This window comes from Fusarium musae, chromosome 3, assembly GCF_019915245.1.
Source record: "Fusarium musae strain F31 chromosome 3, whole genome shotgun sequence".
Classification (NCBI taxonomy): Eukaryota; Fungi; Ascomycota; class Sordariomycetes; order Hypocreales; family Nectriaceae; genus Fusarium; species Fusarium musae.
In genome coordinates this window covers 1,752,121-1,775,837 of record NC_058389.1, presented here as the reverse complement: position 1 = coordinate 1,775,837, position 23,717 = coordinate 1,752,121, and the positions used below count along the sequence as shown (strand labels likewise).

At 49.5% G+C, this 23,717-nt stretch overlaps 5 protein-coding genes and 1 non-coding gene across 6 annotated transcripts; 3 read left to right on the top strand and 3 right to left on the bottom strand.

Annotated features, from left to right (window-relative positions):
• Positions 1-3,734: 3,734 nt before the first annotated feature.
• J7337_004017 (uncharacterized protein) lies at positions 3,735-6,194 on the top strand (the record flags this gene model as incomplete). Its single annotated transcript, XM_044821720.1, has 3 exons — positions 3,735-4,448; positions 4,502-4,972; positions 5,028-6,194. 3 exons carry the CDS (start codon positions 3,735-3,737, stop codon positions 6,192-6,194), a joined length of 2,352 nt encoding a protein of 783 aa, XP_044683053.1.
• Positions 6,195-7,584: 1,390 nt separating this feature from the next.
• Positions 7,585-7,679, bottom strand: J7337_004016. The gene has a single exon. It is a non-coding gene; the product is annotated as a tRNA-Ile (tRNA).
• Positions 7,680-10,004: 2,325 nt separating this feature from the next.
• J7337_004015 (uncharacterized protein) lies at positions 10,005-11,705 on the top strand (the record flags this gene model as incomplete). Its single annotated transcript, XM_044821719.1, has 3 exons — positions 10,005-10,641; positions 10,693-11,456; positions 11,505-11,705. The coding sequence occupies 3 exons, from the start codon at positions 10,005-10,007 to the stop codon at positions 11,703-11,705; spliced, it is 1,602 nt and encodes a 533-aa protein (XP_044683052.1).
• A 3,295-nt stretch (positions 11,706-15,000) lies between these two features.
• Positions 15,001-17,909, top strand: J7337_004014 (uncharacterized protein; the record flags this gene model as incomplete). Its single annotated transcript, XM_044821718.1, has 6 exons — positions 15,001-15,049; positions 15,131-15,189; positions 15,243-17,222; positions 17,271-17,514; positions 17,564-17,672; positions 17,723-17,909. 6 exons carry the CDS (start codon positions 15,001-15,003, stop codon positions 17,907-17,909), a joined length of 2,628 nt encoding a protein of 875 aa, XP_044683051.1.
• Positions 17,910-18,976: 1,067 nt separating this feature from the next.
• Positions 18,977-19,348, bottom strand: J7337_004013 (uncharacterized protein; the record flags this gene model as incomplete). The annotated part of the gene is made up of 1 exon (XM_044821717.1): positions 18,977-19,348. One exon carries the CDS (start codon positions 19,346-19,348, stop codon positions 18,977-18,979), a length of 372 nt encoding a protein of 123 aa, XP_044683050.1.
• Positions 19,349-19,915: 567 nt separating this feature from the next.
• J7337_004012 (uncharacterized protein) lies at positions 19,916-20,908 on the bottom strand (the record flags this gene model as incomplete). The annotated part of the gene is made up of 4 exons (XM_044821716.1): positions 19,916-19,963; positions 20,123-20,530; positions 20,587-20,715; positions 20,762-20,908. The coding sequence occupies 4 exons, from the start codon at positions 20,906-20,908 to the stop codon at positions 19,916-19,918; spliced, it is 732 nt and encodes a 243-aa protein (XP_044683049.1).
• Between the last annotated feature and the right edge of the window lie 2,809 nt (positions 20,909-23,717).

Genomic DNA, 23,717 nt, shown 5'->3' with positions numbered 1-23,717 from the left:
CACGCCAGGGCACAGGATCATAGAGGTGGAGGTGGGAAGGCCTGTAGGCTGTTCAACTTCGGCGACACAGCAGACAAGGACAGGGCTTCTGTCAGGGGGAGGAACACGGGTGGAGGTGGCAGAGAGGGGGAGGCAAATTCTTCCTGGTGACCAGTTTCCACGGGTCTTTACCTGAAGAGGCACTTATTGTGTTCAAGTCGCGGGTCACTATGATGCCCAACGGAGTTTAGACTCACACTTACCAGGCCAGTCCTCTTTGGGTTATATCTGGATTACCTGATCAAGTAAGTGACCCACCTGAGACAGTTACGGAGCGAGCACAGACGAACGCGGTCTCGGGAGTGCAAACGGTTCTATCTCTCGGTGTCCCCTAAAGCTTCCTAATGGGGCCGCAGCCTCTTGTAACGGAAAGCAGATCCTGCTGTCCGTTTGGCGTTCTGGAACGTTGACAGCTTGTCATGTGTCCTGTTCATCTCCCTTGAGCGGCTCCGTTGTGAACTGAGACCGAATCGGGCATCCGAGTCCAAAACTGAGGACGACCCTGTTGTTTGCCTTGCCAGGTCCAATTCCCCCCCCCCACTGTCATTATCTTGGGACCTTCTGTCTCCCGCGGATCAAGCACCCTGGTAGCCCGCTCCTCATCAGGGACCTGTCTGAGGCCCCATCACAAGTCACGTTGGTGATCCAAGCCTCGCTTTGTGTTGTTCTGGCCCGGATTAACCGCGGTCTTAACATTCACCAAGGCATTTGATCCTGAGAATGGTGAGACTCGGTAAGGACGAACGGCTCTCTTGAAAGCCATTAGCTCGATAGCTTCAAGGCACATGATAGACCCTGAGAGAGTTTTCGCCGAGCATGGTGTTGAAGACCCTGACCAGTCATGTCAATGGTGTTTTTGGCATTGAGCTTCAATTCCAATCCCAAGCCGGTATCATCAACAGACGCCTGTGTTAAAGCGTCAATTGGTCCGCTTGCAATCTAGGCTTCCACTTCAACGGCGAATTGACGTGATTCTGGGCGATCTGGGATTGGAAATGAGAATCCTGCTAGTGATTCTCGCCCTGGAGAAGCCCCAGAGGATCGTGGGGATTCATTGACTTGACCCGTTCTCAATGGCATAACCAATATCCGGTGAGCCCGTGATAACAACGAGCCCCCAGATTGTCATCCGCACGCTGCACCTCGCCTCCGCAAGCGGCCACGGGCCTTTGAGTGATCTCGCCTAGAAATTCATCTGTCAACGCTGGGAAAATAAGTGAAAGGCTATACGCGGTCAAAGTTCAGGCGGGTAACGACTGATGACTGATGACCGTGTCCTTGCGCCTGACCACGGAGCTCATTCCGACGGGCGAAGCCGCGTCGAGTCACTCTAGAGGTGAGGTTTTTGAGCCGTAATCTGCAACTATCCCTCTGCCCATAGTCAGTTGGGCAGGACTTGCCTCCCGTCCGTTCTGCTGTTGATGCACCCGACATCATGGGATAGGCGTGACCACGGACATATGCCGAGCAGATCAGACGAGAAACTTGCTACCGGCTCATAAATGAATATCCCGAGGCTTCAGTGACGATACCTGGGGTAGGTCACCTGCCTTGATGTTCCAGGATCCTCGGCACCAGTCGTTGTCGAGAGGCTTAACAGTTACAGTCGGCAGTCAAGGCAACTTCAAGAGAGGCAGACTTGAATTGAGCCTTGTCAACCTGGGTTGCGATGAGCTGAGGCCCTGCTGAGGCCTCTGTCGTCATGTTCAGGGGCGCTTCTTCAGGGTCCTGGCGACTCAGCGCTTGGCGCTCTAGGTCAGCAGACGCGCTGCCGTCGCATCAGGCCAACCATCCATCCCAACCGCTGTGAAGTGACGCTTGCCAGCGCATAGAACAGCATCTGCAGCCATATGACTCTCCTGAACGGCTTTCTATTTTCACATTTTGGCCTCTCATTTCCTTGCTTGCACCGCCGGGCTGTAAACACAGGGCTTCAATGGTGGACGCCTCGGTAATCCTCGCAGCGATCATCACAGCCCGTCTCGGTTTCCAAGATGACTGTCAGGTTTTCTCAATGACTGGTCAGATTTCAGAGCGCCGACAGGCTGGTGACCCTGGAGTTCGCATATTTGCCTGCCTCAGATGTGTTATTGGAAGGCATATATTCCTGCCGAAGCAATTATGTGTTCGGCCCCTTGAAGTCATAAAATCATGCTCTTGAAAGCTCTACCATTGGATTGTCTTATTCACATGATGGTCCAGGGTATTCAAGATGGCCAGACGATGGATGTCCTGCCTGCCCTAGGGGCTCTTCTATGCCGTCCTTTGGTAAACTACTTGATGGGTGAGTTATTTCATTTCTCAAGTGTTCATCCTTTTGATGGCGATATAAGTTGGTTCCAATTTGAGGCGTCTTCTGAGGCCAGCGATTTTTGAGGATGACATGGGCTTGAAGTGAATGATGGCGTGTTTGAAGTTGCATACGAGTGAGGTGGTGAGCAGCCATGTAAGAGCCCCTGACAATTGATGAATTAGGGCATCTCGATCGCCTTTCGGTTCTTCGATCTTGCAGTTAAGCCTGCCTTACTGCCTTAAGAATCACCTGTCCTGCGTTGAAGATCTGGCTGCCGTCATTCAACGCACTTTAGCCCCACGAACCACTACATGCCAATTACATACTTAGCTAGAGCTAAAGTAGCAGATCCCGGTAGACCAGGATGGAGATCACGTCGAAAATTTGATGCACCGGTAGTTGTCTAATGTCCATATGAATAGTTAGAGAAATGCGTTGAATACTTAGTACAACCCATGTATTCAGCGTCCAGACATTCATGATTAGAATCATGCAAAACATCCTCTTGTCCTAGCCCGCTGGTAGACAAAAAAAGAGTGAATGCGGCTTTATGACGTTTCATGGAAGTGCCCCGTCCCACTGCCAATGCTGTTTCTGTACCATTGCGTCGTCCAATGCCACCGAAACGTGGACCTGATAGCATGAATACCTCAGGAATGCGGTATTATTCCAACAGTTTCGATTCAATTGTGTGTGCGATAAAAAAAAAGAAGAGGGGCTTGAGGGGATTATCGCAGCTGGCAATTGGCTTTCAGACAAGCAAGCAAGCATAAAACACCGAGACTAGAGGGACAAGAGGCTCCAAAGTGAGGTGAGTGCTAATAATTCACCTTACGAATCGTAACATCATAACCCACCTGAGCCAGCTAAAAGCTCACCTTGGGTCAAGACTGGCACCTGAAAAAACCCAAAATCTGCCCCCCGCGCGGGCCGATAAGCGATAAGAGCTCTACTTCACACATCATACTCTCCACTTTGTTAGTTGGTTGGTTCTTGACCTCCCTGTGTGCTGCCCCTCGCTACTGTAGGTAGGTACTGATCCTGACCTCCAGCTGCGTCACCGACCGACTTCCACTGCCCGGGCCATCAAAGCTGGCGCCATAATCATTTCCCCCCTTCTCGACAGGAAACCTGGTGAGACCATATTCTATCAATATCATCCGTTGAAGCCGGCGCTTCTCTTCTCTTCTCCTTATCTTCCTGTAAGTATCGTGCTCTCCCTAATTGTGTGCCCTCGTTTCTCATCATATACACTTTTAGAGCTACACTATCTGCCCCGCCGCGCTTTTTCCTTCTCCGGACGGCTACGCAATATCCCAAACTTACTTCAACTCGGTTCTGGCAAACCTTGAATCGAATCATCACTCCCAAGCGTTCTTCCTATATTTCCGAATTCACCAAAATGGCCCCAAAGAAGAAGATCGCCGTCATGACTTCGGGAGGTGACTCCCCAGGCATGAACGCTGCTGTCCGAGCTGTTGTGCGCATGTCCCTTCACATGGGTTGCGACGCCTACTGCGTCTACGAGGGATATGAGGGTTTGGTACAGGGAGGCGACTTCATCCGACAGATGCAGTGGAACGATGTCAGAGGCTACCTCTCTGAGGGTGGTACACTTATTGGTACTGCTCGATGCATGGCTTTCTACGAGCGTCCTGGTCGGTTAACGGCTGCCAAGAACATGGTTCTTTCTGGCATTGATGCTCTGATCATCTGCGGCGGTGACGGCTCCTTGACTGGCGCTGACAAGTTCCGAGCTGAGTGGCCTTCTCTCCTGGAAGAGCTCGTTTCCAAGGGAGAGCTGTCTACAGAACAAATAGCACCTTATAAGCATCTCAACATTGTCGGTCTCGTCGGCTCCATCGACAATGATCTCACAGGAACCGATGCAACCATTGGTTGCTACTCAGCACTCGCCCGTATTTGCGAGATGGTCGATTACGTCGAAGCGACTGCCTCTTCACACTCTCGTGCTTTCGTCGTCGAAGTCATGGGCCGGCATTGTGGTTGGCTGGCCCTCATGGCCGGTGTCGCAACTGGTGCAGACTTTGTCTTTATTCCTGAGAGGCCTCGTGAGCATGATTGGCAGGAAGATATGAAGGTCGTTGTGCGAAGGGTAGGTCCAATTACAGAAAATAGCTCCCAATCACAGGCACTAACGACTTACAGCATCGAGACCTTGGAAAGCGCAAGACCATTGTCATTGTCGCTGAAGGAGCCCGCGACAAGGACGGCAACAAGATCGGCGCCGAAGAAATCAAGAACATCCTAGCCGACAAGAGTGAGGGCGGTCTTGCTCTTGATACACGTATTACCACCCTCGGCCACGTCCAACGAGGCGGTACTGCCGTCGCATACGACCGAATGTTGGCTACCCTGCAGGGTGTTGAAGCCGTCAAGGCTGTCCTTGAAGCTACACCAGAGACTGAGACTCCTTTCATCGCTATTAACGAGAACAAGATTGTTCGCAAGCCTCTAATGCAAGCTGTTGCCGAAACCAAAGAGCTCGCCAAGGCTGTTGACGCCAAAGACTTCGAGAAGGCCATGTCCCTTCGTGATGCCGAGTTCGCCGACCAATGGGGCTCGTATATGTTGACCACAAACGTCATGGTTGACGATTCCAAGCTGCCTGAGAAGGACGTAAGTCTGACCCAAATCTGAATTGTTGTTCCCTTGCTGATGATTGACTGCTCAGCGTATGCGAATTGGCTTCATCAATGTTGGTGCCCCTGCCGGTGGCATGAACGCTGCAGTACGTGCTGCTGTTGCGTACTGTCTTTCCAAGGGCCACGAGCCTCTGGCTATTCACAACGGTTTCGCTGGATTCGCACGACATCACGATGACAAGCCTATCGGCGCTGTCCGCCCATTCGACTGGCTCGAGGTTGACGGTTGGGCAAGCAAGGGTGGTTCCGAAATTGGTACAAACCGAGAGCTTCCTGGCGAGTCTGGCATGGAGTTGATCGCCAACCTGATCGAGGAGCACCACTTTGATGCTCTATTCCTTGTTGGTGGTTTCGAGGCCTTCCACTCCGTTTCACAAATGCGCAAGGCCAGGAAGGAATACCCTTCTCTGTGCATTCCCATGGTTATTCTCCCCGCCACCATCTCCAACAACGTTCCCGGAACCGAGTATTCTCTGGGCTCAGATACCTGCTTGAACGAGCTTGTCAATTACTGTGACAAGATCAAGCAATCAGCGTCTGCTACCCGTCGTCGTGTCTTCGTTATTGAGACTCAGGGCGGTCGCTCAGGCTACATCGCTACCCTGGCTGGCCTGGATGTCGGTGCCTCCGCTGTCTATATCCCCGAGGAAGGCATCTCTCTTGAGATGCTCAACTCCGATGTTAACCACCTCAAGGAGGTTTTCAAGAAGGACAAGGGCCAGTCCCGTGCTGGACGCCTGATCCTCGTAAATGAGAAGTCCAGCAAGGTCTACAATGCCAAGCTCATTGCGGACATCATCCGTGAAGAGGCTCACGACCGGTTCGAGAGCCGAGAGAGTATTCCTGGTCACGTCCAACAGGGTGGTGTTCCTTCTGCTATGGATCGTTGCCGAGCTGTTCGTCTGGCCATCAAGTGCATCCAACATCTTGAGGGCTTTGGACGTAACGCTCACAACCACGTCAAGAGGGACCCCAAGAGTGCCTCTGTCATTGGTATTCAAGGCTCCGAGGTCGTGTTCAACGCAATGGAGGAGCTGGAGGAGCACGGCACAGATTGGCCCAACCGAAGACCTGCGACTGCCCACTGGTTGGGCCTGTCAGAGGTAGTAGATATGTTGGCTGGCCGTCCTGATTACCCTAAGCCGGAGAAGAGCTTGACAGGGTTGATCGCAAAGGACACAAAACGTGGTCTGTAGAGGGGCGTCATTTTTTGGCTATAAGGACATTTTCAGATTGACGTTACCTCATTTTTCTCCCACCTTTATTCTTAATGGTAGCTCAGTATGAATGAAATCAGTTTTAGGCGTTCAAGCAAAATTATCTTTGGTACGTTGGTCTTGAATGACACTCTTGTTTATATGTTCTTTTTGTATCCCTCCATCTGTAGTGCTTTCTTGGATAAGTAGCAGAAATAGCCCAAGTAAGGAATACTGTATAGGAATTTTCGACAAATAATGAGCCTTCATGCGCCTGTAGAAGTGTCATTACTGAATTTGATCTCATCGTCAACGGATTGAAAAGGGCACAACACCCCGAAGCACTTCCAGCATAGGTAGTTAAAGTCGACAAGAAGTAGTTGGTAGGCAAATTCGTATTCAAGCGGTCTGCAAAGTACCCGTGCTTGAGTAAGATGCTGCCAACTGAGATATTGGACAATGAGTTGCTGTCAATACTCCTGGACGAGTCATGGGATACATGATCCCGGCTACATCTATCCTACGGTGCGAGTGGGACCTTACTCTTTGTAGTTCTCTTCCATAGCCGGAAGGGATCATGAAGAGGAGATGGGCGTTGTGGCTCCTCCGGCCGATACTCACGTAGCCGGAAATTGTTTACAATGGCCAGGAAATCCCAGCAGCATAGGTACTTCTTTTAACTCCATATATTGATCCTCAAAGTGTTTACTGAGGATAATATATGCAGTTAATTGCTAATATCCATAGCTTATTGACATCTGGTGCAGGGTACGCTCTAGTTTAAAGAGCATGTATGACTACTTCAGGAGGTTATTCCGTGAGTATTCGTAGTATATAGAAGTCGAGTTGTGGTTTATATAGTATATAGTTCTGGGGATATTCTTTATAAGATGTCGTCTACCACTTGATATTTACATATCTGGAGCATTGTGACTCGAAACCTACTACCGACGTAGACCTCGATAGAGAGCATTGAGGCAGCATGCTTTTAGAGGTTGTTTAGCTGTTCTGGATAGGTTACTATCTCTTAATTACAGCCTGATAGTATAAGTAAATGCCATTTGCTAAATCTTATAAGCAGGCTAGCAGGTTATACTGTTTGTACCCTGAATAGGCAAAGGCTGATAGATTGAGATATTAAAAATGAACTTATGAAGGCTTCCCGCTATTTAAAGGGATTGTTTAACCTGTAATAAATAAACAAACAAACAAACAAGGAGCAGCTTAATAAATACATTAATGTATTTAACTCGACCAGTAGCCTACCTACTGCAAGCCAATAAGCTGTATGTGTAGATATAGTAAAGAAGAACAAAAGTTGTAAAAAGAGAATCTCGAAGATGTTCAGGATGTCTATGGATCAAAAATACGAATTGGAAGGCATTGGGATTGCTCCCGCCAGGGCTTGAACCTGAGACCTTCGCATTACCGGATACTCGGAATAAAGTATTAGTACGACGCTCTAACCAACTGAGCTACGGAAGCCGTCCAATTCGATGACTGCAAGGTTCGTGGTGGAGTATATGTTCCTGAGAGACGAAGACGAATTCAGCGAGGAAGTAGCTGTCACTTAAATTGGAAGCTTAGCCTAGAGTTTGATGCATCATGCCATAAGAAGATTTTGAAGAAGGTAGACCAATGGACTCTCCAATAGTTTCTCCTCGATGTCAAGTTTCAGTAGAACAATCTAGACAAATCCAACTCAAACCAACATACAGTCATGAACCCTGCCTGGCAAGCAAACTTGCGTGGTCTGTGTAGCAGTATGTCACATGTGACGGACAGCCATAGAACCATGGAAGGACGGCAGATGCTCAGCATTGATGCCTCCGACTCCAAAGGGCTTCGACCAGGAATTGACCTCGGGGGGTAAGAAAACGGCGAACCTCAATATAGAGTATCAAAAATAAACTCAGTAAAAGTTATCCTAAGCTTAGGCTATATTACCTAAGTCTTTTTGTCATTTAGAATCAAGGTCCTGTGCTTTCTTTCCTCCCCTAGACTGACAGCTGAGGATTGCGGCTTATGGGGTTCGAGTTCGACGCCTCGTTGGGCTCTCAGTGCGACTTTGGAAGTTTGGTGCGATGTTTCTCAAGGAATTTCAGTAATTCTTTGAGACCCCTCCGGGGGGGGGGATTACACGAGACTGGCTTACACCAAAATCCACCGATCTACCACCAAATTCAGTCTCGTTTTTTATTTCCCCCCTTAGAGACCCCAGTCCCAGTCCATGACGGGGCCACTCGTTTTGAGATTCAATGCCCAACTGAGCGGAACAACGACTTGGACCTCCATCGCCGATCACAAGGGCAATGATTTGCATGCAACTCTGTGTGACAGAGATAGACTCGCATCTTTCGCAAAGCTCAGCACAATTGTTATCTCTCTATCTCTTTGGCCAGAATTAATATCTGTACCTTCTTTATCGACCTCGCCGAGTTGCATCTCGAGCCTACACGTTATTCGCTGATATGGACTCGTGGCGCCGCAGGGGGGTAGTCTGAGAGCCCCTGCTCTGGCTCCCATCTCGCAATGCACTGGGGCCAAGGACCATAAGATGCCGGGGTGAGCTGCTGCACAATTGCGTCAGTAGATCTCCACACCATAGCCAGCTTTGGATGTCAAAGAAACGAGCTTTTGTTCTCGTCAAAGAAAGGGCAGAGCAAACGCAGATCGATAGATACAAAATTAGGCCCAACGAATGCCCAGAATCGTACAAGGCAACGGGGATGAAATCTATGACGGGAAAACGGGACTATCGTTGATGGGGCCTTGGGCAGAGACAATTTCTGGGTAGAGTTTGTCAGGCTGGTAGGTCTCATGTCCTTTTCCTGGCTGCGCTTGACCCTCCATCTGAATGCTTCGCGTGGGAGGAGGGCCCGTTTCATTGGGCCGCCATGGTAGACTCATCGTGTTTGGGGTCGTAAGGCAGGCAGACTGACTTGCTTCCGGGACTTGATGGATCATTGGACGGGGATAGGTACTGTCTGTCAGTCTGGGTATTGTGGTCATTCGTTGATGTTCACACCAGGCAAGATTCCTCTGAAGTTGTCGAGTTTACGGTCAACCTTTGGAAGAGGTTCGATCAGACTTGCTACATACTATTCGACGAGAGTGCAGCAGGCGAAAAGATCATCGTTTATGTTAGTTCTCCCGTTGCGGACCGCTGCCACCATCATCAATCAATCTTGTACCTAACCTTGGACCAGAAGTCCCCGCTTTGCCCACTACAAACAGCTTTTCCCATCTTGACACTGGATTGCTTAAGCAGCCCAGCCCAGCATCAGCACTGCCCATGCCCAGCCCCTCCATTAACTAGAGTAAGGTCAAGGTCACGGCTGACACCCTATCGTTGGCGGGGGGTTCCCTCTCATTATTGCTGTCGGATGACGACGTTCTGCTTTGCTTCCATGCTCCGTCCTTGCTCGTCTGGGGCCTGATTCTTGCGGCGCTTTGCGGCTTGCACGCCATTAAACCCACCTGACACTCATAAACTCTTTTTTCCTTTCTCTTCCATTTCTCTTGGCTACTGCTATTCTCCTCCTCTCTTATCACCTCAAAAACATCGCATCGCATTCTTTTGAGTTTGTAGTTTGCAGCTTTGCTTCTCGCCTGGCTCGTAACAAGACCTCACCAAGTCTAAGGCTCGTCGCTGGAACCCCACCTTGTTTAAAGTGTGACGACATACCCTTTTGCAACTCTTTGTCGCAACCCAACAGCCTGTTGAATTGAGTTGGCGCCCTCAAAAGTGCACCAAAATCAGCAGCGGTATATACACATTCACAGAAAATAGCACTTCATTACACCAAAATGTCCCGTGTAAGGGCTACTGAGTTCGAGGAGAGGGATTACTACCCTGCTCCTCGACGTTCAGCTCCAGAGGGGCTTGATGAAGTCGACTATCGTCGTCGCACCGTTACCATCAGCCCTCCCCCGCGAGAGGAATCTCGCACACCCGCCTTTTTGCGAGAAGATGCTCGCCGAACAGAAGCTGGTCCCATGGTCTTACGCCAGCGTCAAGTAGAGACCATCGACCGACACCGACCCAGAAGTCCCAGTCCAGTTCGTGTTCGAGAGGAACGCATCATTCGAAGACCCCGCAGCATTTCGCCCAGTAGCCATCACTCGCACGACCATGAGCATGAGCGATCTCGCACCAGAGTTTATGAGCGAGAGCGAGTCAGAGAACCCTCTCAACCACCTCCCAGGCGAGCTCCTTCGCCCGCCCGTGTTGTCAGATACGTTGAGCGACCAAAGTCGCCTTCTCCTCCGCCCGCCCCTCCAGTTGAGGAGCGAGAGCGCATTCGCACTCGCATCATTGAGCGTGAGAGGGCACCTTCACCCCCTCCAGTTCCCAAGCCTTCTCCCCCGCCTCCCCCGCCTCAGACTATCCGCGGACCAACAATCGAGCGAGAGGTTATCACCCACTACCGGGATATTGACCATGGTAAGCAAACGGGAGTTCTAACCAAACGATGCAAAACGCTAACGGTCACAGGTATGATCAAAGCAAGACCTCCTACTCCTCCTCCCCAGCCAAAGCCTCAGCCTCGTGCTCCCTCCCGAGTCCGAGAGCGTGAGACAGATATCGACATCTCTTTGTCAAAGAACAGAACCGAAGTAGATGTCACTCGCACATCGCGCACTCGTTCTCAAAGCCAAGAACGACGATCCGACTACCGCGACGACGAACTTGTAGTTCGACGGGAGTCCGAAACAAACCGGCGTCGAGCCCATTCAGCTGCTCCTCTGCCGACACCCAGTGCTGTGGACGAGGAAGGCGACTATCTCACCAGCAAGATCGACTCTCGTGGCCGAATGGGCGAAGCCTGGGGCGGTGCTACCAAGGACTGGACCCTCGTTGATGTTCCTCCAGGCACTGAGCGCATTCGCATGGATGGAGTTGGCGGTGGAAGTACCGAGACAAACTGGACGAGGTACAGTGGTTCCAGGAAGAGCAAATTCATTCCTGAGAGGGATGGCGCCCCTTCACCTGCCCCTGCGCCCATGCCAAAGCCCATCCTGAAGGACCCGTCACCCCCAGATACTCGTGACCGTGTTAATGTTTCCATTTACGATCGCGAGAGGGAAATCGATATTGAAAGAACACGAGAATCACGTTCTCGACCCGCACCTCCACCTCCAAAGGATATGTGGACTGAGATCACCAAGGACCTCGTTATCCGTGAGGCTATTGAGAGCTCTGGGTATGAATACGAGGAGACCAAGGAGTTCTACTACATCATGGACTATCTCAAATACGTAAGTTGTCCCCCAAAAACGACAAGGACCGATTGCTAACATTTGCAGGATGACGTTCTCCGTCTAGTTGACATCTCCGATGAGATCCGACGATCTCGAAAGCAGCGCGCGAGAGAATTGGAGTATGAAAGAGAATACCAATTCGACTATGAACGCGATAGTCACCGGCACAGCCACCCTCGCTGGGACGAGGTAACGGAACGCGAGACATTTTATGACACTCGCCCACCCCGAGGCTACCTGCGTTAAGTCTACTTTTTTACTGGCGTTCTCATTCATGGTCACCTTTTGAAGGGCTGCAGAGGTTTTCTTTTTGGGTAATGGATGCCTTTTTTCCCCCAAAGCAACTACAGACTTGTACTGGTGTCGTGAATGATGTTTCATATTGGGCAACTATTGGTTGCACGAATTTACGAAATCATTCATATACAGCGGATGAAACGATATGAGTTGGTATGGAATTGAATGGATGTATGTAGATGCTTGGTTGATAAGCATAATTACGACTTATGACAAGAAATAAATAACGACTAGTCTTTTAAAATAAGCATAACCGTATTTTGCCGTGAATACGCTCCTCTGGAGGCAGAAGAGCAAGAAGCCTCGCGAATGAGGGGCTACCTGTTTGGACGAGTGACCTCATTGTCTTCAGACTTCCCGGCCCTGGTGCATACCCCTACTCCGTACATCGAGGGGCATTCTACAAGACCCACGTCTAACCAATATGGAACGTAGACTTGACAAAGTAAATGTGAACCAGTCAGCAGTGTTCCAATACTACCTCATCGGTATTTGACCCCTGGACCACGAGATGTCATTGCCCTGTTACGCAGCCAAATCTTATATCTGATGCGGCCTTGACTTCCTTGATTCGACCCTGTAAGACTTGTATTATAGGGCCCTGCGAGTAGGCTTTCAAACGGCTGCTAGACTGGGAAGTCTGGCTCTTCTCGCACACGAGGATAGAAATCCCTTGTTTAGTAGACGGCTAGGGCCCAGGTAGGAGAAACACTGAATAGGGACTTGTTGTCATTATTGTATTGATTTTATGCACTACCCTCCAAAGTTTAAGCATAAATAAGTATCACTGTACAAAGCTTTCGACTCAAATTGAGAGCATGTGGTCCAACAATGAATATACTTTGTATAGCAACAAAGAAAGACTGCAGTGTATTTACTTGAGCTAGGGCCGGACTCTGAGGCAATCATACCTATTACTTACTGAACTACAAAGGATATTCATCTAAAAACGACTTGCAAGTCTTATAGTAATGCAGTTTGAATACAAAATCATGCTCCACTGGCAATGTGACATTTCTCCAGAGCACAAAGCAGAGGCTGAAAGCCTGACTAATCTCTTCGACAGCGGGGAGAGGAGAGGCCAAACAAGACCAAACAACACAGCTTCAGACCTCATCAATTCACTCCATTTCAAACAGTCTATCAGTTGTGCAGTAATGAGCTCGTTGCCCAACGTGCCCACTTCAACCAGCGATCTAGGTACCTAGTTGTTTGATTCGCAAGTAGCTGCCCGTGGACCTTGTGTTCCCCGATGCTGTGAAGGGCACAAATGTTTCCAGTTACGGAGACTGTGAAGCTTATTACCGAGTTATAAAAAAAAACCGAATTGAAATCAGTGTACCGTACTTTGAGAATAAGCCAACAGGCAGGGTACGAAATAAATAAAGTAATAGACAAGAAGACTGGGCTATCATAGAACGGCTACTAAGTTAGAAGAAGCAGATATTGTCAGTGCTCTCATGATATACAAATAATGGCGTACTAAAGTAGCGGGAACAGGGCCCAAGCAACGAAATTTCCCCAGACTGGACCCTGGAAACACATGGAAGATCCAAATCCCAAGACGAAGCGAAAATCGAATATGAGCCCTGGATCTGACAAGTCAGCTTCATTTTGATAGCCGCCCAAACTGAACTGCATCCGCCGTGGAAGTGGGTAATAAATGAGTTACCCAGCGTGGCAAGGCTGGCGGCGTTGGTTGCCATGGAAGAGTGGAACTATTTACTTGTAAAAGAAATCAACACAAACAGAAGAAAAGAAAAACTAAAGAAAGGAAAGGGGCTTTGATCAAATCATGTGGGAGCTAAGTGAAGTAATAATTTCAAATATAAAATGAACATCTTTAGCAAGAACTATTCGAAGGGATGGGTTTGTGCTATGCTATGCCTACTAGGTACCTAACTTTAAACTCCCACCAAAAGGTAAGGTAAGGTAGCCAGGGCCCTGTTGTCCCTGGATGACATTTGTTTTGGCTGCCTGGGCTCAAGTACCGTAGTTGTCAAACTTCACATGGAAGCCCTGGAGGCAGATACCTTGCTTGCTCTTAATTGGTACTGAGCCAAAGCCTGGTGTGAATTTCTTCACCGCGGGGCACTGTATAAAGGGCGTACAGTGCGACTATTGACCTATGTAGAGATTAAGCGAAGTTTTCCCAGCCTCACAGTGTAAGTAATGAAAGCAGGTTTGAATTATGCGTTCATAGTGGAGGTCCCATGCATTGGAACTAACAACAGTCCAGGTGAACCTGAATCAAGACAAGCGACAGCGTGCATAAGCAGCTTAGGTCACGGGACCCCAAGGGCAGCCCAGAGTCTCATGTATCGTCTCATAATAAACAAAACGAAACGAAACCTGCTGCAGATATATTCGCACCAGCCAAGAAAGTATAGTAGCGTTTACCGCAAGGTCCCGCGGCAAAGAAGGGCATGGCCGTCGGTGTGGAGGGGTCCTATATGCAAGTATAAGTAGGGAAAGGTATTGGATGCAAGTACGGATACAGTAGTCACAGTGAGGCTCAGGGCTGTGACGCATCAGCAGGTAGACTACACAGGTGATGAATTACAACATCCTCAGTCGTGTTCGTCACTGTAATTATCACTCTCATCGATAGCTGCAGTCTCTTGGTCAAATATATGCCTGCATCTCTTGTCATTGTATTCTCCCGAACATCAAATCAGGCACGAAACATTGCTGCTCGTTGGTGAAAATAACTGCCTTTCACGCATCACCTCTGCACAGTGCTATACAGTGTGAAAACAAGTGGCGGTAGCGACTTCGAAGGCAGGAGCTGGCTGCCGATTGTCATCATCAAACCTTCGATCCAAGAGGTTAAATTTTTCTTCCCTGTAACATCAAGCTGCAGAATATTAACACTTCTTTTGTCTAAAGCCAGGACTTTCTCTTCCTTCACCACCGCTTTGCTAGCAATCAAGCATCTCAAAGCCATCAAATCAAACAAGGCCCCGTTCCATCGGTTTTTGGCCCGCCAAGCTCGTTCGACCCTCATACCCGTTCTTTTCCTCTCCTGGCCTGAGCCCCCCGTCGTGGGAAAAAACCCCCGCCTCTCCGCCTCATCCAGAACAGTTCTCTCTTCCATCTGCCAAACTTGTCGACACGTGCGCCTAACCAAGGCTCTATTTTTTTCCTTCTTCTTCTTCATTCTCACACATTTACGTCTTTCTGCGCCTCACTCATTATTGATACCTCCCGAAACCGCATGACGAGACGATCTTAAATCGCAAAAATGTCGAGCTCAGAGATAAACCAGGTGCTCGCAAATTCGCTTTCGCCTGGTAAGTATCCCACGCCCTCCCCGCCGATTGAAACTTCAGCAGTTATCTGCGAGTGAAGCGAACCACTGCTAACTTTTCCAGATGCGAACCTGCGAAATGCTGCCGAGCAGCAACTTACCCAAGCCGCTGAGAGCAACTTTGTATGGCACCCCTGACCCTCCCTCCGCTCGAATGACGACTGACGATTCACTAGCCCCTTTACCTCGCAACCCTCGTACAAGAGTTAGCAAACGACTCTGCCGATGGCTCCATCAGAGCTGCTGCCGGTATCGCCCTCAAGAACGCCTTCACAACCCGAGACTTTGCTCGTCATCAGGAATTGCAAGCGAAATGGCTCCAGCAAACAGATGACGAGACCAAGAACAGGGTCAAGGAGCTCACGCTCCAGACTCTTAACTCTTCCAACACCCAAGCTGGTACTGCCGCCGCCCAGGTCATTTCTTCTATTGCTGCTATCGAGTTGCCCCGTGGCCAGTGGAACGATCTGCTACCTTTCCTTGTCAAGAATGTGAGCGAGGGTGCCGACCACCAGAAGCAATCTTCTTTGACCACCATTGGCTACATCTGCGAGAGCCAAGATGCTGAACTGCGCGGGGCTTTGGTAACACACTCAAATGCTATTCTGACTGCTGTTGTGCAAGGAGCCCGAAAGGAGGAAACAAATATCGAGGTTCGCCTCGCTGCCATCACCGCCCTTGGTGACTCGCTCGAATTTGTCGGCAACAACTTTAAGCACGAGGGAGAGCGAAACTACATTATGCAGGTCGTCTGCGAGGCCACACAAGCCGACGACTCGAGGATACAACAGGGCGCCTTTGGCTGCCTTAACCGAATCATGGCCCTTTACTACGAGAACATGCGATTCTATATGGAGAAGGCCTTGTTTGGTCTTACCATTCTTGGCATGAAGTCCGATGACGAGGATGTCGCGAAGCTGGCTGTTGAGTTCTGGAGTACTGTTTGCGAAGAGGAGATCTCCATCGAGGATGACAACGCCCAAGTAGAGAGCTCTGACCAAATGCGCCCTTTCTACAACTTTGCCCGCGTTGCTGCTAATGAAGTCGTACCGGTTCTCCTACTTCTCCTCACCAAGCAGGACGAGGATGCCACCGATGACGAGTACAACCTGTCCCGCGCTGCTTACCAGTGTCTGCAGCTGTACGCACAGGCCGTTGGTGCTACGATCATCACACCCGTTCTTCAGTTTGTTGAGGGTAACCTACGTCACGAGGACTGGCATAACCGAGATGCTGCCGTATCTGCTTTTGGCGCTATCATGGAGGGTCCTGACGAGAAGGTCCTGGATCCTATCGTCAAGCAGGCCCTGCCTATCCTCATTACGATGATGGATGATCAATCCTTGCATGTCAAGGATTCAACTGCATATGCCCTCGGCAGAATCACCGAGGCATGCTCCGAGGCCATTGATCCTCAGGCACAACTGCCCACCTTGATCGAGTCGCTCTTTAAGGGTCTTCTCAGCAGCGCCAAGATGGCACCCTCATGCTGTTGGGCCCTTATGAACTTGGCTGAGCGTTTTGCCGGTGATCTCGGCGCTTCTTCTAACGCTATCACCCCCCACTTTAACAATGCCGTCAGTTCCCTGCTGGACGTTACTGCTCGCACAGAAACTGAAACCTCGGTGCGAACCGCTGCTTATGAGGTTCTCAACGTTTTTGTGCAGAACGCTGCTTCCGAAAGCTTGCAGCCAGTTGCCTCTCTCTCTGATGTAATCATCAAGAGACTTGAAGAGACTGTTCCTCTCCAGAACCAGGTCGTCAGTGTCGAGGACAAGATCACTCTTGAGGAGATGCAGAACAGCTTGTGCACTGTTCTCCAGGCTATCATCTCTCGCCTTGACAAGGAGATCATTCCTCAGGGTGATCGTATCATGCAAATCCTTCTTCAGATCCTCAACAGCGTCGGTGGAAAGTCTAGCGTTCCTGATGCCGTTTTCGCTACCATCAGCGCTCTTTCCACTGCTATGGAGGAGGATTTCGTCAAGTACATGGATGCCTTTGCCCCATTCCTGTACAACGCTCTTGGAAACCAGGACGAGCCCAGTCTCTGCTCCATGGCTATTGGTCTGGTCAGCGACATTACTCGATCTCTGGGCGAGCGCAGCCAGCCTTACTGCGATAACTTCATGAACTACCTCCTCAACAACCTCAGGGTATGTATCCCCCTCTTTTTGTGTCTTGACATATCTAACCAACCGCAGAGTACCACTCTGGCCAACCAATTCAAGCCTGCTATCCTGCAGTGCTTTGGTGACATTGCTGGTGCCATCGGTGGCCACTTCGAGACATATTTGTCCGTAGTTGCCCAGGTTCTGGAGCAAGCTACAACTGTTACCGCTTCTCCAGAGGGCCCTTACGAGATGTACGACTATGTCGTCTCCCTTCGTGAGGGTATTATGGATGCCTGGGGCGGAATTATTGGCGCCATGAAGGTCAGCGAGAAGAGTATGTCGTCCTGTCCGTCTGGTATGCAATCGTTACTGACACGTCATAGCACAAGCTCTCCAGCAATACGTCCCTCTCATCTTCAACGCTCTCAGCATTATCGCTAGTGATATGAACCGAAGCGAATCCTTGATGCGGGCTTCCATGGGCGTTATTGGGTAAGTTGTTCTGGCGCAGCAATTTGCATGAAGCATGCTAACTCGGACAGTGACCTTGCTGATGCCTTCCCCGATGGCCAACTGGTTGACGCTTTCCGACAAGACTGGCTCACTGTTATGATCAAGGAGACCAAGACCAACCGGGAATTCCAACCCCGAACCATCGAGACCGCCCGTTGGGCCCGCGAGCAGGTTAAACGCCAACTGGGTGGCTCTCAGGCCGTTATGGCCAACTGACCTGGCACTCAGGTTCTCATCTCAAATCCAAGGCGAGCGATTGCCGCCACAAATAAATGCTTCCCTCCCCTTCCCCAGTCATAGCACGATCCCCACGACCCTTGCATGTATATAGACCCCATACGACACTACAGTAATTCAAATACCCCCTTATGACGCTTCACCTGGCATATTCATCGCTACATGATGTATTCATTCCCCTATCACTACACTACACTACACAGTCCATTTTGTTTTATTTATTCAGATGCAATGATGGAATAGAGAAGTCATGTATGCCCTGCGAGGATGAAAAGCGGCGGCGGCCCAAAATTCATGTAGAGGATAGGGAGTCAAGGCGGCCGGTTTATTACTCTTTTTTGTTCTGCTTTTGCAGCCCTGGTTGTCACGGCCCACGGAGTCTGTCTTGGATTCCCTTTCAAGTGTTAGGGAAGGCTTAGGACGGCGTACTCGGACATACCACCTTTGTGGAACATGGTGGGATTCTTGAGGTGTGGTTTGAAAATTCGGAGCGTGTAGGGGACCCTTAGAGTTGAGCGAAGACACGTTGAAATGAAACCTTCGGACTAGAGTATCAAGTGAGCTCGTCTGTAGCTGTCGATAGTCAAACAATCGTTTGCTCTCACACAATGAACCCACGTACACTTGCAAGACTATGTGAAAATGCCATCTTCTGTGAATGAATCCAAGCCAGATGTAGTAATTACCACAAATGAAATGAAGGCTCGGCATCTGAATCTGTTTGTCAGGTGTGGATTCAAATCATGGTTGAAATTCAGACTTCATATATCGGATCCCACAATAGGTCTTGGTCAGGGAAAAAAATGGCAAGCTTACGTCCTTTCTGGCTTACAAAGATGAGATGAGTCACAATTAAATGTGAAAAATAAACCCCATGATTTTCAACCTTATCTGAATCCGAAGTGTAAGGAACATGACCCGATATGGAATCAACATACCCGTCAAAATTGTGTAATTTTGCTGCCTCGTCTGTCCAACATGATGGAATGGAAGACGGTCACTTTGTTCCAAGCATTGGATCCCAAACAGCGCCAAGAGAAAGCACTTTAGCCTCCGAACAAGTTATTTGTTGGGATCCATGCCTGAGATCCGTACGAATAATAGCTCAACTCGTCCAAGAAGCCGTCCAGAGGAGGGTTTAGTGGCCCACTGGTAATAGCCATAGCTGTCGGGATGCTGGTTGCTAACGGAGCGTTGCCCTGCGATGCCATCGGGTAAGCTTGGATAGCATTGGGGTCAAAGCCCCCTAGGACCATGTCAAAGTTGGCAATGTTATCAGGACTCATGTAAAGGTGAGGCTGAAGCTGAGGTGGAACAAAAGCCTGCTGATGTGGTATTACCGATAGCGGTGGCTGATGAGGATGGGAAAGAACCTGTAGCTGTTGCTGGGTTTGAGGTTGAGCAAAATGAGAGGGCATGATATGAGTCGTAGATATGGGCACAGAGATGTCGTTGGGGGATGGAGATTGCAGAGCAATGGAACTTGAAGCATGGGAATTGCTTTGTCGATTGTACAAGGACGAAGTAGGAGATGCGCTAGATGATATCGGCGTAGTCGTAGGAAGGTGAGTTAATGGATTGTGGGCTGGGCCTCTGCCATCCGCCATTCCATTTTCGCTGTTAAATGAACTGCCAGGATCTTGAGCAAACCGGCTCAAGGCATCGACCCAACGAGAAGCAAGAGGCCAGACCTCTTTGCATTCCATTAGAATATCCAAACAGCGCAGAAACATCTTTTCCCCGTCATACATGATGTTCGGCACTGGATAAAACGAAGAGAATCAATACCTAGGGTATATCGTTTTGGTCAGGATAACTTACAGTTTGGATAGCGCCAAAGATATATGGAAAAAAGGCCGCAGGTGTAGACACAAAATGCGGCCATTTGTGCACCGACACTTTCATCTGAAGAGCGTCCCGTAAACTGGGCGACGATTTGTTCGTAAAGTCTATGAACGTTGTTGAAAAGATCGTATGCTATCTGGTTAAAGACCAACGGCCTTTGGTGATATTCGCGAGATGAAGTCAGAATACTATAGCATGTTAGACCTGGCATTATGTGTTGCGTATCTAAACTTACTGCTCCAAGTATGGGCGACGGAGAACGATATTGCAAAGCCGCGGAATCATTGTGACCCCGAGATATGCCTGGGTTGTTAGTGGCTTGGTTTGCTATAAAAGGGGCCTCATACCAGATCCTGTTCTTTGGCCTTGTACTCAGAAAGTCTAGCCATACTCCATTGATGGTTGGGAGGCAAGCTTCTTTCCCACTGATCAAGCTTTGTCGAGACTTTGGCAAACTTGCTCTCTGGATCCCATGGATAAGAGTGTGGGGTATAGTTGACTGCATCCCGGGTGACAACGCCCCAGAATCCGTGTGCTTGAATAAGAGTACCGAAAAGAGACCGATTTGGATCGTTGACCAGGCTTGGGTCCTTGATAGCACGTGGAGTACCTTCAAGAGCAGCTCGCGAAGGAGGCTCTCGCCCATTGGCGAAGTCTTCTTCATCACAAGGCAGTAGGGCGTCGATATCCGAAGCAGCGAGAGAGATGGGCGAGGAAGAGCATGAGTGTAGCTGATCCTGACTATGTAACATCCACTGAGTACATTCTATTCAGCTATATCACTAACATCTGTTTATTTGGCATGACTTACCAGGGTCCTCCGTGCGGATTCGCGAAGAATGGTGGCATCAGGCGTAGGGTTCGAAGTCTCATAAGCATAAGTCTGTTCCAAATGCAGCTTGATCGCAGACGCAATTCGAAGAGCGAGGCCCATGCTCGTCTATCAAGTCAGTAATGAGGCGGGCTTTCAGGTCTTCCACACATACATGGCTCTCATCTTTGAGTCCATTCCCTTGTTGCGCGATGCTAAGAAGATAAAAGGCCTGGCAGTTCTCCAGTGTATTTTTGGTTGGAAATATTTCGCCGAGTGCAATCTCTGTCGCCCGCTTCATAAAGAACTCGGATGCCTTCATGCCGGATCCATACCGCCTTGATAGAGGACGACTGAGGCGAGCTGAAATGCTAAGAATACTGACAACGAGGAAGACGCTGACTGAAGTGCGATCTTGGAGTAGACGCCGGGGAAATTGTTCTTTAGGAATAAAACCGAGTTGAAAGTAATGTCGCGTGAACTGGTTTACACCATCAACGATCTCTGGTAGTGGAGGCAGATTTTCCCACCCGTTACTCAGTGTGCCTGGAGCGAGACTCTCACGTTGCAATCCTCCTGGATCCTGTCGAGTTGTCTTGGCAGTCTTTTTGCGAGGAACGCGCGGACGCCGCTGGGATCGATCATGATCTGGTTGGCCTCGTGGCCTGAATATGCTATTGTACAGAAATTCAGATATAGTTCCGGAGATATGATATTGGAAGCCAACCATTTAACCCCTGCATCTAAGCAGGCCTTACAGAAAGGATGGCTACGATTGTGGACACATTTACTTCTCATTACCCGGCATCTGTGGCGAAGGGTCAGCAAACGAATGCGCAAAAGACACGATACAGGCTTGCCTACCGGCTACAAGCAATTGGAGCTCGACGTCTCACGACCGGGACGGAGGACTCCATGTTTCGACTCCTGCAAGTAGTAAGGTATGAATGAACGATGGCAGTCACTGAAGCTCCAGTAAATAACAAGGTATGCGCCGGAACTTGGTGCTGGTGCTGGTGTAGATTCTGGTGCCGCAACAGGCAAGGGTACAAAATGACAATCGAATGACAAAATGTACTGTACTCTAAACCTCAATGGGTGATGCTGATGATGATGCCGACGTCGTTGCGTTCCAATCGTGGCCCATATCCTGGTGAGACTGAACCCTTGTGCCTTGTGTACTATATTAGACTGAATTTGATGCTGACGAACTTGCTAGAATCGAGAACGATTACCTTAGTAGACAGAGGGAACGGGAGCGGGAGATTGGCTGCAGGGTGAAGACAGCCCAGGCCCATAGGCCAGGTACGTGACGCCGTCCAGCCAACAAAAAGCAATGCGTCGCAGCAGGTCAGCACGAATCGGTGTGCTTCACTTCCACCTTTCAAAGCAGTATTGATAGGTCGCTTAGGCAGGAATACGCTGCATCCGTGGAAGCACAAGCGCAAGCGCTTATGAGCAGAAGAGGAGAAGATAATAAGGCACAGAGTACGGAGTATACCTGTGGAGATCGAAAGATAGAATAGGCAGATCAGGTGAGGCGATGGCTCATAAGTTGAGGGTGTTAAAAGGTTATTAAACTGCCCGATCAGATTGACCGCGCGCAGCTGATCGGCAAGGAAGCGTTGATCTGCAGTTTAGTAGTTGGCGCCAGCTCCGCGGCACTTGCGTCGTGGCTTTATATGTAGTTTGTAGTTCAGTCAGCTCCTCCTTGAGGGCTGCTCAGTACAAGCTGGGTCGAGGAGACCAAAAACAAGACAAGATGGAGGCTTAGAGCGACCTCAACGTGCGGGCATCACAACGAAAATGGCCAAGACGGACTGCGTGGGAGCGTCTGGAACTCTGCGTGATGTTTCTATGTTAGCGTTGCTTGGCCACGCGAACCCGATGATCAAATATCCAGAGAAAAACCAGCAGCGCAAAACTCGAAATATTATGGATGACAGTAGAGAACGAAGACGGCAATGAGGCGAGGCCCTGGGGGGTGATACGGGTGCCTGACTGGTAGGGGCCTCGCCTTCTACATAAGAAATACCTGCATGTTGAGAATGGGTGAAGAGGAGACATTCTTGCTTGCTTGCTTCTGCAACAGCACCTAAGAGACCTCGAAGCAGTTACGAGACGAATGGATCGGCTGTGATTGGTCAAGGAACGGCAATGCAAGGGTCAGGGAGGTTCTACTAGGATGATACTTAGACCATGACCATGGCTTGAGTTTTGGGCAATTCACTCGCTCTCTGTGAACCTTGGGATATGCTTTGACATAAATCAATATCAAGCCTAGACACTAGGTACAGAAGCCAAGAGAAGGGCTGAAAACCCAACATTGCTCAAGACATTGTATTGGACTAGCGTAGTGCGTATCATCCGCCGCGAACCTCATCAATCGTTTCTATTTTTCAACCCCCCCTACCCCCACGCGCTTTGCTGTTGGAATCTTGCCTACTATAGGTGAATGGCACGTAATTTGATACGCAGTAGCCAATCATACTTCCATGAAGCTCATCCTGGAGCCTTAAGCACAATAAAGATGTCTATTCTCTGGTTGACTTCCTTGACATGGTCCGAGGGGCTCACAGTCACTCACCTACCAACTGAATCTCGAGACAAGCCGAGACGAGTGTAGTATCGCTTTACATTCTTTATTGGTTGATCGCTGATCCTCTCTGTCGATAATTTCCAAACACACCAGGATTGCCACACAACTTCTTGCCAAGATTTGCGGTAATCGAATCCACGATTTGCGATTGCGATACATCAATGATGGGCATTTGATCAAGACACCGATCCATTCATGCTGACATCGACCTATCATCGGCTGAGCTTAAGCCTTGCGCTAAGATAACTAAGTTAGTCTTGTAACCACAAAATGGGTAAGAGGTGAAGCCTTCACAAGATTTCATTCTGTCCACCAAATCATCCGGTCCCCGCCAAACTTCGCGAGCATAATCCAATCTTGCCATGAGTGCCTGGAACTGATCTCTTGACGGAACAGCGGATCCTCACAAGCGTGGGTCACACCAGGCGTTATATCTCCCATTAAAGCCGGGACTACCCCCTAGTTGAATCCTGGTTCCCATCAACTACCGGACTCGAAACATGATGGGCATCGGCCGCGGGATCTGGCCGGG